The following is a 17,799-nucleotide window of genomic DNA, read 5'->3' on the forward strand; positions in this document are numbered from 1 at the left end:
TTGTGTCATTTTCAATGGGCATGTGTTGCTCAGCCAAGTTACTGGGCTAGTGCCTTGTGGTTATATTGCTAGAGTAGCATTCTAGACCACTGGACTGATGTTATAGAGACGTGTTCAAATCCCACCAGTGCAGCTAGAAATTTAAATTCAGTTAATGAAATAAATCTAGAATTATAAAGCTATGTCAGTGCTGATGACCACATAATTACGTACCAGTTAATTACCGTACCAGCCTCCCCGGACAGGCGCCAGAATGTGGCGACTAGGGGCTTTTCACAGTAACTTCATTGAAGCCTACTCGTGACAATAAGCGATTTTCATTTTTTCATTTTCAATTATCAAATTGTCATAAAAGCCCTTCCAGATGAAGTAGCGATTCATTTGCACTGAGTTCAATTTGGTCACCTGCACTCACTGCTCCCAATGTAGTGGTCTCTATACTGGTCACTGTCTGGGTGAGCGCTTTGCAGAACACGTTTTCTCACTCTACATGCATGACCTTTCTGATGTAAACCATTTCAATTCACCATCTTGCTCTCGTGCCCACATTTCTGACCTTGGCCTGCTGTAATGTTCCAGTGAAACCCATTGCTAACTGGAAGAACAGCATCTCATCTTCCAGTTGGGCACTTAGCTTTCTGGACTTAGCGTTGCGTTCAACAAGTTCAGACCAGAACACTCTGTTTTGATTTTTTTTTCCCAACCTCCTCCTGCCACAGGGCAAATCTGTAACTTGTTCATGTGTTTTGCTTTCAGAGAGCACTGGCCCTTGTTCTGCTGTTGACATCTTCTGCTCCTACCTATGTCACTATTAGCACCTTCCTTAGTCTTTAACACTCCCTTTGTCTTGTGTCTATCACATACTTTTCAAATCTCTCTTGAGCTCCCACTATCCATGATCTATTTTGCCCCACCAACTCCACCCTCCTCTTCAACAGCGTAAAATCCATTGCATTTCCACCTTTCTTCAGCTCTGAAGAAGAATAATGTGGACTCAAAACTTTAACTGTTTCTCTCTCCACAGATGCTGTCATACCTGCTGAGTTTTTGCAGAAATTTTTTGTTTATTTCAAATTACCAGCATCCGCAGGATTTTGCTTTCATTATGTTGTAAAACCCCACCTGGTTCACCAACGCCTGACCTATACGTGACTCTGGACCTACAGCAATGTGGTTGGTTTTTAACTGTTCTCTGGAATATCCTGCCAAACCACCCAATTGTACCAAACACTTATGAAATTACTGTTGGAATGCCTTCACCAGACCTCAACTTTCTTCGTCGGGATAATTAGGGATGAACCTTTGGCGCCCACATTCCGTGAACAAATTAAAAAATTAGAAAATCTCAACAATTGAGTGGAAGAATTCTCTTCATCTTCCCTCTGTACGTTTTGCCAATGATTTTGAATCATGACCTCTGATTATTTATTCATTTGCCAGAGAGAATAGGTTCAAAATCTCTCAATTTGAAACCCCTATAAGGTCATGTTTTATTCTTCTCTGTTCCAAGAATAGTCTTAACTTTCCAATCTCTACTCATCACAGAAGTCCCTCATCCTTGGTAATGCTCCTCTGGAACTTTATACAATTATTTTTTTTAAATTGATGCATCTCTTTCAAAATTTATGTTGTGAATTTTAAAAATTGCCTATCTTCAATTGCTGAGGAGGGGGTGAAATGAGTCCAAGACCTAACCTGTAAGTTTCAACCATGAGTATATTTACACACTGAAATCTCAATTTGTATTTTACCAACACTCTGCATCTACCCTTGGTAATTGAAATGAAGAGGCATTCTCCTCTACCAGGAAGCATGCTTTATTTTATTTTATGGTCAACATTTGATATTTGCTGCATGCATCAATATCCTGACACCTGAGTATTGGATCGTGAGAAAATGGAATCAGTCTGCAACTGAAATAATGATGAATCACCATCTGAGGAGAGAGGAAAAATTATTAAACCCAGTCTCGCCCATAAAAGTTGCAAATCTTGTCACCATTTGTAATTTTCTTTAGTACTGCACACAAATCAGCCTAGTAAAATAAGAATTTGTTCACACCCTTCGCTACATATTCAGCCAATCTTCGGCGGTCACTCGCTAATGAGTTATGATTGTCCAACTAAGCAACTCCGTATTACTGGTCATGGTTTCTGTGGGTCATGCATTGCTAATGAGCCCGATCTTAGAGCCACATCTTCGAGGTGGAATCGGTCCTTGGACCCTAGGTCGCAGGTATTCCTTTTTCAGGATCTTTTTCCGATTGTCCTTGAAGAATTGCGTCCCTTCAATCAAGAGGTTCCTCCAAGTAGGTTTCTTCTGAGCAAGGGTTGATGTATGGCTGTGTGCTGTTTCTTTTAGAGGTTAACTAATTGATTAGTTTGATGATCTTCTGGCAGAAGGGGAAATTGGATACATAGTTGGAGCAAAGGAAGATACAAGGATGAGGGAGGGAGGAATGCTCCAGGGTTTGCTTTGGATTACTCTGTTAAAAAACTTCCATAGTTCTGTAGGTCATCACTTAAGTTGCATTGCAATCCTGTTTATTGCAATTCTTCTTTTTAATATAAATTTAGAGTACCCAATTATTTTGTTTTCCAATTAAGGGCCAATTTAGTGTGGCCAATCCACCTGTCCTGCACATGTTTGTGTTGTGGGGGTGAAACCCAAGCAGACACAGGGAAAATGTGCAAACTCTGCACGGATAGTGACCCAGGGCCAGGATTCAAACCCGGGTCCTCAGCGCCGTAGTCCCAGTGCTAACCACTGCGCCATGTGCTGCCCTTTGTTTATTGCAATTCTTATTTATCTATTCGCATGTACAAGGCAGCTTCAAAACAATTTTCTCTTTAGACCTCTGATAACTCTTGAGCCAATATATCATGTCAATAACTGTGCATACTTAAAGATTGGGCAGTAGCACTCATTCCAACTTGTAGGTGGCAAAATCAATAGACATATTCTGCTTTTCCAAAGCACTGCTGAGTGATCACCTTTGATAACCTTTGAATTGGAGTTGCTGACTGAAAATGCCTTCATGGAGCCCACTATAATACTGGATAAAAGGGTCATCTGGACTCGAAACGTTAGCTCTTCTCTCTCCCTGCAGATCCTGCCAGATCTGTTGAGATTTTCCAGCATTTTCTTTTTGGTCCCCTATAATACTGCTTTGACGTTTCCTTGCAGAATGATCTTTTCTTATACACTAAACACTTGGGTAAAAAATTATCTCATGTAAAAGTCTTAACGCATGATTTTTGGCCCAAAAGAATGTTTTTTCATAAAGCTCATGTAAAAGTCAACCCTATTTTTTTTCAGAGATCAAAGCCAAAAGATTTCAAACCAAAGTATACTCTCTACAGTCACATCAAAACCTCAATTCATTATTCATTTAAAAGTTACACCTCCCATATTTCCTCCAGTTGGTACTCGTCAATTAAGACAGGAAGCATGTAGATTGATTTTGATTTTTGGGAGGCCTAGAAACTGACACATCAAAGAAGAGTAGTGCACATGAAAACAGGATGTAGGGATCATCTTCCAGAGCAATCCTCAAATAAATGAATGCACAGGTCTTGGGTATTCTACTGTTGCCTTCGGCCTGGGAGGTAAGGTTCAAGCTTTGCCATTATGGCTCTTGTAAATGCCGACTTAGTGAGATTAGTGAGAACATACCTCGCCATTCACCTGAGGAAGGAGCTGCGCTCCGAAAGCTCATGTTTGAAACAAACCTGTTGGACTTTAACCTGGTGTTGTAAGACTTCTTACTGTGTAATTTGAATGGCCAGCTTATAAATGCACCAGGGTCTACTCTTCTACTAGCAATGCACCAGGGTCTACTCTTCTACTAGGTGCTCACGGTAGTCAAGAGGCTTAGGGTGTGACTGCACATAAACTTGATGTGGTGGATAAGCATTGAAGCTATTTTTCTTCTCCTGTACAGATCACCAAAGTGGTGCTGAGTAAAGGCTGGCGATGTCTAGAATGTACGGTGTGTGAGTCCTGTGGGAAAGCCTCTGATCCAGGCCGTTTGCTTCTCTGTGATGATTGCGACATCAGCTATCACACCTATTGCTTGGATCCACCTTTACAGACAGTCCCCAAAGGTGGCTGGAAATGCCGATGGTATGTTCATTGGAAAAGATTATTTTTGTAAAAGTGCTGTTGAAAGCAATGCATGTAGAAGCGATAACAATAAAACAGAGAATAAATAGCTTATTTGGAAAATTGTATATCCATGCTGAGAAATTTTTAATAGGGATATGATTGAATAAACTAATAGTAGTAAAGTGAAGATGGACAAAAAACATGAATTGCAGCAGTGGGCCATTAGTAGTTTCTTTAATTAATTTTGTAAAGAAGCCAATTAATCTGGTCAGGTGTATATGAATGTGGCCTGCCGATAATATGAAGCGACAAACTGATCACAAATATTTCAAAAGGTTAATTTAAAGTCATTTCAATATTGCAATTGAAGAAAGCTATTAATATAATTTTCACCTTTTCAGACATGACTGAAATAATACTGGAGAAAGGTAGCAAGTTTAATGGAGTGCTTACCCAGGGCTGGTTTAGCTCAGTGGGCTGGATAGCTGGTTCATGATGCAGAGGAAGACCAGCAGCGTGGGTTCAGTTCCTGTACTGGCTGAGGTTATTCATGAAGGCCTCACCTTCTCAACCTTGCCCCTCGCCTGAGATGTGGCGATCCTCAAATTAAATCACCACCAGTCTGGGGCCATCTGGGATTATGTCAACTTTACCAAGATATACATTCAAACAAAAGCTTTTCGGCCAATCTTTATGTTAAAATGTGCAGAAACTTTGATTAGATATTGGGAGGAAAATGTGGAATGGATTTGGAGCAGTTACATTTGGTGCTTTGACAGAAGAAACATTCACCTGGAAATGTGCAAGCTGGAGGAATAGGTGTGTTTTTAAGTGAGGGGTAAAAATCTGATGCGGAGCATCCCATTGTGCTTGGCAGCAACCAAATCTTTCATATTTATGTATTGTTTCTAATTCATATACACTTGACAGAAGTGGCAACTGTGCTTTCCTTCAGGAAGATGTTGATCCAGTTGACTTGCAGTCAAAAGGATGAGCCACAGGAAAAGCTACTTCATCGTTTGAGAACCTGAGCTTCTATGTCACAGGTTCCCAAACTGAGAGGGAGCGAGTACAGTGAGGAAACTCGGGTTGGCCGATGGTGAGACAAATTAAGGGTTGCTAGTTGTAATTCAACGGAGCATTCACCTCAACTCTGGCTGATTCCTAATCTTGTTCTCTCCAAAATTCAGGAATTCCTGCCACCATTGCAAGCTTACAGCCATTACCAGTACCCTTCAGTTTAAATATTTTTCAGTTTATATTTTTTTTAATGGTTTGCCTTTTGATATGTACCTTCTGTACACCTTAACTTTATATTTGTAAGTGTTTGAGCCCTGCGGTCCTCAGTATTATAGAGAAGTAAATAGCAGATTCCCATCCTGACGAGTCTGCTTCAGAAGTCCGTTAAAAAAAAAAGTTTCATTCTCAAGGATAATTCATGGGGAAGTAATCCTGGAAATTGAGTCCTTTTCAGCTGGCCTTGAGATCATGTTATCTGGAGATGTTGATGGGGTCTTTTCATATTAGAACTTTGCAGGGAGTCAGATGTTTCCTTTTCGGTCATGGGCTTGTAATTGGGCAATAAATACCCTCATGCACAGTAGGCCACACTGCAATATCAAGTAAGTTAAATGGACTTGCAATAATATTCTGATATTAAGGTACAAAATATTTGAAAATATAAAAATGAAGGAGCGCTCAAAGAGTATTTATGTTGAGAGGATTAGAATACAAGAGCAGGGATGTACTTCTGAGGCTGTACAAGGCTCTGGCCAGACCCCACTTGGAGTATTGTGAGCAGTTTTGGGCCCCGTATCTAAGGAATGACGTGCTGGCCTTCGAAAGGGTCAAGAGGATGTTCACAAAAATGATCCCTGGAACGAAGAGCCTGTCGTATGAGGAACGGTTGAGGACTCGTAGTTTAGAAGGATAAGGGGAGATCTTACTGAAACTTACAGGATACTGCGAGGTCTGGATGGAGTGGACGTGGAGAGGATGTTTCCACTAGTAGGAAAAACTAGAACTAAAATGACGATCATTTAAAACCGAGATGAAGAGGAATTTTTTCAGCTAGAGGGTGGTGGGTCTGTGGAACTCTTTGCTGCAGAAGGCTGTGGAGGCCAAATCACTGACAACTCAGTGCCAATAGTGCTGAGTGTCTCCAAGGAGTGTCTTTATGACACAGATAGATAAGTTCTTGATTAATAAGGGGATCAGGGGTTATGGGGGAAAGGCAGGAGAATGGGGATGAGAAAAGTATCAAGAATAGCGGAGCAGACTCGATGGGCCGAGTGGCCGAATTCTGCTCCTATGTCTTATGGTCTCATAATGTTACAAGTTTGATTGTTGTTTTTAAATATTTTCATGTCAGTACTTTGTTAAAACAATTATATTTCAATTTGAGAAATGCAAGAATCCACACTTTGGCGTCTGTTCGGGTACACTGAGGGAGAATTCAGAATGTCCAATTCACCTAACAAGCACGTCTTTCGGGACTTGTGGAGGGAAATTGGAGGGCTGGAGTGAACCCTTGCAGACAGGGAGAGAACATGGAGACTCCGCACAGACAGTGACCCAAGCCATTAATCAAACCTGGGTCCCTGGCTCTGTGAAGCAATAGTGTTAACCACAGTGCTACCGTACTGCCCATGTAATATATCAACAAGGTAGCAAGTTAACTTTGGTCATGCTCTGAATTTGTTTATCAATCGTGACCCACTAGTTTTCATGTGTATTCTTGCTGTCCTGTTAAAATTAATACATGTGAAACGAGGTTGATTTCAGGATTAATGTTCCTCATAATTTGGATTCAACACAGCTGGATAGATGTTATTTATATTGCCATAATGAGTTTTAAATATTTGAATATTCTCACTTAAACAATTTTATTTGAAGATGAAGTAGCAAGAAAATGGTGTCGTTACTCCAAAATATGACTTTCTGCATACATACTATGTTATTGCCGTGTCTGGAGATCTAACCTCTTTGGTATTTACTATTCAATCCTTAAACATTGGACCACTGTTAGATTCTTCAAGATCTGTCTGTTGAGGTCAAATCACACTCTTGTGTTGCAATCAGCCTTCTCTTAATTTTGTAGGTGTGTTTCTTGCATGCAGTGTGAAGCAACCTCACCTGGTTTCAAGTGTGAATGGCAGAACAATTACACGCAGTGTGCTCCTTGTGCCAGCTTGGCTGTCTGCCCAGTCTGCAATAAGAACTACAGGGAGGAGGAGCTTATTATACAATGCCGGCAGTGTGACAGGTGGGTGCATTCAAAATATTCCTCGCATATGGACTGTATGAAGTGGAAAACTGAGACCAATGAATTATAATGATTGCATAACTATAATTACATACATCATAAATTGAATACATCATTAACAAAGAATGCTGTCAAAAAACTAGTGTAGGAATGTCCATTACTGTGTCTTAGTGTCAACTTGAGTAAGACATTTGGGCTAAACAGGGCACTTGCCACAAGAAACATATTGGATTTGGATTAAGATTTTGTTTATTGTCACGTTTACCGAGGTACAGTGAAAAGTATTTTTCTGCGAGCAGCTCAACAGATCATTAAGCACATGAAAAGAAAAGGAAATAAAGGAAAATACATCATAGGGCAACACAAGATACACAATGTAGTTACACAGTGTAACTACATAACACCGGCATCGGTTGAAGCACACAGTGGTGTAGTGTTAATGAGGTCAGTCCATAAGAGGGTCATTTAGGAGTCTGGTAACAGTGGGGAAGAAACTGTTTTGAGTCTGTTTGTGTGTGTTCTCAGACTTTTGTATCTCCTTTCCGAAGGAAGAAGTTGGAAGAGTGAGTAAGCCGGGTGGGAGGGTCCAAATGACCACACAACCAGTTAGTTAGTTCAAAAGATGTTTTATTTACATACACAAGAGTTATCTCGACATGCAAACACAATATCTACTACGAGTTAAACTACACTTATCAGCTACAATAAACTATACTTCGGGGCGACCGGCACTGTGCAAATGGATAAAGGCCTTTATCTGGATTTCACTTGGCTGGTTCGAAGAAAGTGGCTGTGTCTCTGCTGGGCTCATCCGTCAGGTGGCGATCGTTGGTCTTGAACTTAGTTGGCTGTTCCTGCTGTAATTGGGTGGCACAGGCCGGATCCAAGAGAGACAGAACACATGGCTGTGTTCTTTCTTTATCCCTCCGGGACTTTGCGCTCTTTGGGGCGGTCCTTAACCTTGGACCCAATAGTTCGACAGGGTCTGATCACTCTCTTCGATTTCGACCAATAAAGGGGCGGGTGCCTTGGTAGCTGGACAGGTCCTTAGCAGTCATTGACCTTGGCAGTTGTCTTTTCTGAGTAAGGGGAGTGGCGCCGATCAGTCTGTGGCTGTACCGGTTGCTTGATTGGAGTCCTATTGTTCTGGGAAAATGGGCCATTGAAATGTAAACAAGCGGGGGTGTCGGTCAGGTCTGGTTACCTGTGTTTTAGATACACATAGGCTGTGTATCTGTCTGAGTCCTAGGTTGGCCATAATTCCCATGGTCCTTTGCAGGTGGCCATCTTAGATGGCTACAGCTTCCCGCTTTCCGTAGATGGAGTCATTGGATGGCAGGCAGGTTCGTGTGATGGACCGGGCTGTGATCATGACTCTCTGAAGTTTCTTGCGGTCTTGGGCCGAGCGTTTGCCATACCAGGCTGTGATGCAGCCAGATAGGATGCTTTCTATGGTGCATCTGTAAAAGTTGGTAAGAGGTATTGTAGACATGCCGAATTTCCTTAGTTTCCTGAGGAAGTATAGGCGCTGTTGTGCGTTCTTGATGGTAGTGTCGCCGTGGGTGGACCAGGACAGATTTTTGGAGATGTGTACCCCTAGGAATTTGAAACTGCTAACCATCTCCACCTCGGCCCCGTTGATGCTGACAGGGGTGTGTACAGTACTTTGCTTCCTGAAGTCATTGACCAGCTCTTTAGTTTTGCTGGTATTGAGGGATAGGTTTTTGTCGCTGCACCACTCCACTAGGTTCTCTATCTCCCTCCTGTATTCGGACTCATTGTTATTCAAGATCCGGGCCACTATGGTCGTACCGTCAGCAAACTTGTAGATGGAGTTGGAACCAAATTTTGCCATGCAGTTGTGTGTGTATAGGGAGGATAGTAGGGGGCTAAGTACGCAGCCTTGCGGGGCCCCGGTATTGAGGACTATTGTGGAGGAGGTGTTGTTGTTTATTCTTACTGAATGTGGTCTGTGGGTCAGAAAATCGAGGATCCAGTTGCAGAGTGAGGAGCCAAGTCCTAGGTTTTGGAGCTTTGATATGAGCTTGGCTGGGATTATGGTTATGAAGGTGGAGCTGTAGTCAATAAATAGGAGTCTGATGTAGGAGTCCTTCTTGTCGAGATGCTCTCGGGATGAGTGTGGGGCCAGGGAGATTGCGTCTGCTGTGGACCGGTTGCGGAGGTATGCGAATTGGAGTAGATCAAGGCGTTCTGGGAGTATGAAGGTGATGTGCTTCATGACCAACCTCTCGAAGTCAGGACCACCGGACGGTAGTCATTGAGGCACGTTGCCTGGTTCTTTGGTACCGGTATGATCATGGTCTTCTTGAAGCAGGTGGGGACCTCGGAGCGGAGTAGGGACTGGTTAAAGATGTCCGTAAATACATCTGCCAGCTGGTCCGCACAGGCTCTCAGTGCACGACCAGGGATCTCGGCCGGACCCGTCGCCTTCCAAGGGTTCACTTTCAGGAAAGCTGATCTGATTTTGGAAGCTGTGATGGTGGGTATGGGTGTGTAATGGGCTTCTGGGGCACCCAACATCAGATTGTTGGATTCCTGCTTGGAACTGAGAATAGAATGCTTTGAGTTCATCGGGGAGGGGCCAGCTGCTGCTGGAGATACTGCTCGGTTTCGCTTTGTAGCCCATTGTATTGTTTTGGCTTTGCCACAACCGCCAAGGGATTGTAACGCTAGTATGTGATTCTAGCTTGGTCTGATATTCTCTCTTGGCGTCTGGGAGGCTTTGCCGAGGTCGTATCTGCTTTTCTTGTATTGGTCAGGGTGGCCTGACTTGAATGCCTCAGACCTGTTTTTCAGTTGGGAGTTAATCTCGCGATTGAGCCATGGTTTCCAGTTGGGAAATGTACGTACTGTTTTCTTTGGCACGCAGTGATCCACATATTTGCTAATGAAGTCTGTGACAGTGGTAGCATAATTTAAGTTGGTCGCTGAATTCTTAAATATCGACCAGTCCACTGAATGTGTTTTGTCATTCGTTGATAGAATCAGAAAAAAATAAATATTGTTCCTGCTGAAAGTGATGGAATGGAAATCAATATAAAGGGGGGAAGAAACTACAATTGAAATGGAAAGCTGGAATTGCTGGAAATCTAAAATATGAGTACACTGGGTCTGTACTCATTGGAGTTTAGATGAGGGGTTCTTATTGAAACTTGCAGGATACTGCATGGCCTGGATAAGTGGACGTGGAGAGGCTGTTTCCATTTGTAGGAAAACTAGAACCAGAGGACACAATCTCAGACTAAAGGGACGCTCCTTTAAAACAGATGAGGGGGAATTACTTCAGCCAGAGGGTGGTGAATCTGTGGAACTGTTTGCCGCAGAAGGCTGTGGAGGCCTGAGTGTCTTTAAGACAGAGATGGATAGGTTCTTGATTAATAAGGGGATCAAGGGTTATCGGGAGAAGGCAGGAAAATGGTATGAGAAAAATATCAGGCATGTTGAATGGCGGAGCAGACTCGATAGATCGAGTGCCGTAATTCTGCTCCTATGGCTTGTGGTCTAAGAACAAAATGCTAGAAATACTGATCAATCAGCATCTTTACAGAGGAAAGGACATGTTACTACATTTTGGGTATAAGCACATCAATTATGATAACATCTTTGCTCATACAAATGTTGACTGACCTTTGCATTTTTAGCACTTTCTGCTTATTTAAAAAAAACTAAATTGACTTCAGTAATATAGCAGCAATAAATCCTGTGTGCATACACTTATGGCACAGTCAGGTTTGAGTAGACCTGAGCTTCATATATTCCATGATGTGGAGATGCCGGCGTTGGACTGGGGTGAGCACAGTAAGAAGTCTTACAACACCAGGTTAAAGTCCAACAGGTTTGTTTCAAACACGAGCTTTCGGAGCACGGCTCCTTCTTCAGGTGAATGTATTCCAATTACTGCACTGAATAATAATGTACTGCCAATAAATAAAATTCAACACAGATAAATGTGAGGTAGTACATTTTAGTAGGAGTAATAGCAAAGTCACTTATTTCTTAAAAGATGAGTGTCTAGATGGGTGAGAGGAACAAAGGAATCGTAGAGTACAAATATACCAATCACTCAAACTGGCGCCACAGATCACAAGGCCATTTTTTAAAAACAACGCACGCGTCTTTGAGTAGAATTCTCCCAAAGCATAGTAATTATCATTTGTGGCAGGAAAATTGGTGCGAATTGTACCGGCTGTTCCGGCGCAATTCCCATCACAATGCCCCCATTTATAATCATTTGTTTGGAGCCAGGGGTGAAACCTGCCTGAATAGTGATGAGAGGGACCTGAAGAAGCCAGCAAGCCCGATGTCCAAGATCAGGGCGCCTTTTTTTAAAGGGTTCGCTGATTTCAAAATGAGAACTCCGACGCACACAATGCCAACTGCCACCCCCTCCCCCATCCCCCCAAGAATCGCTGGCATTAGACCCTTCCCGGAGAGTCTCCCCAGGCCCTGCCCCCTTATAGCCAACATCAGCACCCACCACTAATAGTCGGCACCAGCATCTCTTCCCCGCCCCCCCACCCCCCCAATGTGACAACACCTGACACCAGGTCGGCAAATGTTTCCTTCCCCCTTCCCATCTTCATTCCTAAACCCTTCAAGCCTCCCTTTATGCATCCCGACAGTGGACTACCCTGCCAACCCAGGGACCAGTGACCTTTGAGCACCTGGACATGGTCTACTGGTCTCCATTGCTGGGCATAGTCTCCAGTGATGGAGACCAGTAATGATTCCCATCAGTCTCAGCTGCACTGGCAGGGGGGCAGAATGCTGGGAGACTCCGGCTTTGAATGGTCTGAGCATATTTAAATCGGTGTTAAAACAAGTGTTGTAGGCTGGGAGCATTGCGCTTCGTTCGCCACCTGTCACAAACCGCGTTTCGGGGTTCTGCCGCTGTTTTCCTGGATTCTCCCAGAATAGCGGGATGTGAGCGGGACACATGCGGGTGGGCAAGTTAAACCTGTCTCAACCTTAATAGATCGCACTTGGAGAGAGTACTATGCACAGCTTTGGGGCCATATTGTAGGAAGGATGCCGAGGCTTTGGCGAGGGCTCGGGGAGGATTTACAAGGAGGATACCAGAAATGATTGGGTATCTATATATGAAAAGTTTGACAGGCTGAGATTCTTAGTGGAGGGAAAAAGAAGGTTGAGTCCTTTAACATTATGAAAGATTCAGAGAGAATATTTCCTCTTGTAGAGGAAAGCATAACTAGAGGCCATCAATATAAAATAGTCGCAAAACTCTCCAGAGTGAGTTCAGGAGAAACTTCCTGATCCAAAGTGTGGTAAGAAGGTGGAACTCACCATCCATGGGCAATGGTTGAAATGAGTGGTATGAGAATAAATGGGAGTATGTTTGAGTGAGCATAAAAACCAGGAAGGATCGGTTGAGCCAAATGGCATTTCATTCTGAGACATTAGTCACTAAAGATGTTCTGTTCATGATGCTTTCCACTCTCCCATCAACCCCCGTTGAACTCTGGGGAAATCTCTCCACTTCCGATATCTCATTGTTATGCTCCCCACATCCAACTTAGATTCTATATCTCTGCCGTAAATCCTATGTAACCCTTTGTGATGCGAGGTCAACCCCTACTTGTGTTGGGTGGTGATTTTTACCATCTGGAAGGACCAGAAAAACAAACTACTGAGTCAAATTGTGTCAGAGATGGTGGGTAAATGGTGATATTAAATAACATTGGATTCTAGAATTAAAGATAGTGAGCCAACTGACCTACGGGTTTGTCTTTCATTTGACTTTACCTTTTTCAACTTCCCCAGTCTAATGGAAGTAGGTGTCTATTATTACTTGAATTGAGGGCACCAGTTTAATCCCTGTCTACAATTTTCTCTTCCATCAGCCTAACTATCTTCAATTATAGTGTGTGCACTCCTGTTCATTCATTTGGATTAATTGCTGTCTTGAGGGTGCAGCAAAGGGGCAGGCTACTTACTTTTTAACTGTTCAATTTCCAGCTGTCAATCTTTTCACATATATATACCCAAGCATCTCTGGTATCCTCCTTGTAAACCTTCCTTCTGTACCTTCAATAGAGAAATTGTAGTTTTGGCATCAGCCCTCCTTAATACACTGGGGTACCATTAAATTAGAAGTTGGCAAAACATCCAGTAAAACCTCTGCTGCAGATGGGTGCTGGGGGCACATGTGTTCAGAGCGATTAAATGCTTTTCTATACATGTGCCAATTGTGAGGTAGGACAGGACAATGATAAATTCCTCACCTCCCCTCCGCTTGGGTTTCCTCCGGTGCTCCGTTTTCTTCCACAGTTGAAAGATGTGCAGGTTAGATGGATTGGCCATATCTTTTTATTAAAACAGTAAAAATATATATACAAGGCCAAACGGTGCAAACACTAATTTTGTGTTGGAGAAACCGGGTACCCTCCTGTTGGTCGTTCTGGGTGAGTGTGCTTAACACTCGATTTGGCTCTGTTTCTTTACTTAGCTCTGGAGTCACCAGGTACCGTTAAGACACCGCCACAAGCTTCAAGGTGAAGTTCAAAGCAATAAAACCATACACCAATTAGTAAATCCAAACAACTGAGTTAACTACCCATGCACACGCTAAAAGGATTAAACTTATTCCTACCGCTAAATAAACTAATACTTATCTCGAAGGAACTGCCGGGTCAGGGAACAAGGCCTCTTGCTCTGCTCTGGTCTGCAGACTTCAGGTTGGTATAAGTTAAAAGGGGTCAGGAGTGCCTATCTCTGGTAGCAATCGTTGTGAGGCACTTACTTGTTGGCGGCTGCTGTCCGAACCCTCTCCTCTCTCTCGTTCAGGTCTTCTTGGCAAAAGCTGGTCGAGGTGCTGGTCCACGGAGGAGTGTTGGTCAAAGAGAGAGAAGGGCTGGAGGGCTGGATCAGAAGACTGAACCATGTGTGGGACCTGTCTTTTATAGGTCCCAGGGGATCCGCGCCCCTTTGGGTGGACTCCCTTACCTGCTTGGAATCGATTGGGTCTCTTCCCAATCGATATGTTTGAACCCCCCAATCATGGGGCAGTTCCTCGGTCACTGGGGCGGTTCTTGGGACTTATTGTTTTAGGCTTCTCTGGCGCCGAAAGGTCTGGCCTTCCATTCAATGTATCGATCTGTGTTTAACTTGTTTCCATTGTATCTGGGGATCGCCCGGTATCGCCTCATTAGTATGTTAACTGGTTTATTTTCACAGTGCTGTCTGGTTTCTGCAGCAGTCCCAATATACAAGCGCTTTGCAAGCTGCTTGCTTTACAACATGTCCATTTTCCCTGCATTCCTTGCAATCTTCCATTTTGTGTTGGGCAGTGGCCACCCCAGGTGGCTACACTCCCCTCAGTACCAATGTACGGGGAGGGAGGGGGGGTGGATACTCTGATTATTAAAACAGTTCACAACACATTTCTACAAAAAACAAATTGTACAAGCACTTAACTTTGCGCTGGAGAGATCAGGTACCCTCGCCTCTGTACCAACAGAAGGGAAGGGGGGGGGTGGGGAGGGAGTCGGGGTGTTTGTGGAGGGAGGGCCCAACAGGACACTGCCTGAACTATCTACGGAGGCAGTAAAACAAAAGAACCTTCAATTATGATGTGCCAGATTACGGGAGTCCCCCAGAGGGGGTGAGGGGCGACACAGTGCCAGGCACAAGCGAGCCCTGCACCCCGCTACAGAGCGCCTCATGTGCACCTTGCGCTCCCGACGCTGGGCGGCTGACAGCCTTCAGACAGTCGCCCTCCGGGCCCGAATCCTCCACCACACTGAGTGCGGCGGGCGACACGGGCCCACCAAATAACCCAGGGGCTGCCTTGATCCCGCCGCCAGGATCATCGACAGGCCGCATCTCCTCCGGCTTCTCCCAGGGCCCCGTGCCAGCGGGAGGCGGTGGTGCAGATGCCTGCTCTGACCCCATGCTAAATTGGCCATTAGTGTCCAATGATGTGTAGGTTAGGTTAAGGGGTTATTGGGATAGGACAAGGTGGGAGGGTTGGCTTACCTGGAGTGCTCTTTCAAAGGTTTGATGCAGACTCGATGGATCGAAAGACCTCCTTCTGCACTGTATTCTATAGGGATTCTGGATTCTATATTCTATGAAAGAATTTGAATTCTAAATTATTGAGGGAATTTGGGGGTATAGTGATAATATTACAGAGCTGGTAATCCAGACGCTGAGGCTAATGTTCTGGGGACATTAGTTCAAATCCCACCACGGCAGCTGGTAGAATTTAAATTAAATTAATCTAGTCTCAGTAATGTTGTCTTGGGTGAACCATCTGGTTCACTAATCTCCTTTACGGAAGGAAATCTTCTGTCCTTGCCCTACCAGGCCTACATGTGGCTCCAGCAATGTGGTTGACTCTTAACTGCCCTCTGAAATGTCCAGTTGAAGGGCAATTCGGGAAGGGCAACAAATGCCTGCTTTGTCAGTGATTCCCACATCCCGTGAAAGAATAAAGAGGAAAAAAAATCATTATGGTAATGAGCCCTGTCTCATCCTCACAATATAGCTGCAAATCAGTTTCATAATGATGGGAATGTGCAATGCTTGGAAGAGTCTATTTAATAGGTCCAGCCTTTAATAAGACGTTACACACTGTTCTCATACTCCTGTGAAAGATGCCAACTTAGAAACCTAAGCAGTAGCCGATATGAGCCCTAAATAGGCAACAGCTGAAGAATGACCCTAATTGTGAACCAGTGAGGTGTGAAAACAGATACTTACATGGTTTAGCAGTCTATTTGTTGCTAAATGCTGCACTTGTAGGGATGAAAATTAAGTATCTAAACACTGAAGTCATAAAATATTTGATGCATTTCTGAATTTGTTGAGGGCCTTAATTCCTGGGAGAATTATTTTTTTACACATTATAGTTAATTTCATCAAAAAAATGTATTTTGAACAGTTATAACAAAGAACAAAGAAAAGTATAGCACAGGAACAGGCCCTTCGGCCCTCCAAGCCTGCGCCGACCATGCTGCCCGTCTAAACAAAACTCTTCTACACTTGCGGGATCCGTATCCCTCTATTCCCATCCTATTCATGTATTTGTCAAGATGACCCTTAAACAGGTCATTACTTGAATTTTTGTTTAATCATTCATGGGATGTAGGTGATGCTGGGCCAGCATTTATTGGCCGATCCAAATTGCTTTTCAGAAGATGATGGTGAGCTGCCTTCTTGGACCGCTCCAGTCCATCTGTTACGGCCACCTGGGCTAGTGCACGGTCAATTCCAGACCTACCTGACCCAAAGTTGCAACACAATTGAAATTAACAAATAATTCTTCGAAAACACCGCAAGTCTTTGGCCCTCGGCTGCTCAATAACTACAGTCACCAGGTTTGTAAATATAACAATTTTTATTCATAACAATAACTGTAATTGCATATGATAATCTTTATTAGTGTCACAAGTAGGCTTACATTAACACTGCAATGAAGTTACTGTGAAAATCCCCCTAGTCACCACATTCCAGCGCCTGTTCGGGTACACTGAGGGAGAGTTCAGAATGTCCAATTCACCTACAAGTAACAGCGATACATTTCCAGTATCATGTGGCTTGGAAGGGAACTGCCAGGTGACGGTGCTCCCATGTATCTGCCGCCCTTGGCCTGGATGATCATCGTGGGTTTAGAATGTGTTGTTGAAAGAGTATGGGTGAGTTTTTGCCATCCAAAATGTCACCTGCAGTTTAGAGATCATAAGTATAAGATAGTCGCAAAGACATCCAATAGGAAATTCAGGAAAAAATTATTTTGCAAGGAATGTGGGTGGGGGAGGTGGAACTCAGTATCCAATTTTGAAGTAAATAGTTTGACGGAAATATGGTAATAAGTTGAGTGATCTTAAAACTCTAATAATTTGTTGAACTAGGGCCTGTTTCTGTGTGTAAATCTTTTGAGATGAAAGGCCAACTATTACTTGTGCTGGATGGTGATTTTGCAATCTGGAAGAATCAGAAAAACAATTTACTGAGTCAAATTGTGGCAGAAATGGTGATATTAAATAACATTGGATTATAGAATTAAAGATAGTGAGTCAGTCAAACTAAGGGTTAACGGTTCAGTAAAGGAGCTTTCCCAGTTAAAGGCTCTGTTTCTGAATAAAAACATAGAAAGACACATAGAAAAAATAGGAGCAGGAGGAGGCCCTTCAAGCCCGCTCCACCATTCATTATGATCATGGACGATCATCCAACTCAATAGCCTAATCCCGCTTTCTCCCATATTCTTTGATCCCCTTCGCCCTAAGTGCTGTATCTAACTGCTTCTTGAAACCATACAATAGGAATATAGACAATGTATTGGACTAAACTACTTCCTGTGGTAGCGAATTCCACAGGCTCACTACTCTCTGCGTGAAGAAATTTCTCCTCATCTCTGTCCGAAATGGTCTACCCCGTATCCT

The 17,799-nt window shown here is 43.5% G+C and overlaps 1 protein-coding gene across 11 annotated transcripts in view; it reads left to right on the forward strand.

The window, feature by feature from the left end:
* The window catches only part of kmt2ca (lysine (K)-specific methyltransferase 2Ca), a 537,383-nt gene that overhangs the window by 354,902 nt on the left and 164,682 nt on the right, over nucleotides 1–17,799 (forward strand). For all 11 annotated transcript variants that reach the window (XM_038798420.1, XM_038798425.1, XM_038798416.1 and 8 more), the window contains exons 19-20: nucleotides 3,944–4,125; nucleotides 7,208–7,372. In XM_038798420.1, coding sequence (XP_038654348.1) covers nucleotides 3,944–4,125; nucleotides 7,208–7,372 — 347 coding nt within the window. The remainder of the gene's footprint in view (nucleotides 1–3,943; nucleotides 4,126–7,207; nucleotides 7,373–17,799) is intronic.

This window comes from Scyliorhinus canicula, chromosome 5, assembly GCF_902713615.1.
Source record: "Scyliorhinus canicula chromosome 5, sScyCan1.1, whole genome shotgun sequence".
NCBI classification, from domain to species: domain Eukaryota; kingdom Metazoa; phylum Chordata; class Chondrichthyes; order Carcharhiniformes; family Scyliorhinidae; genus Scyliorhinus; species Scyliorhinus canicula.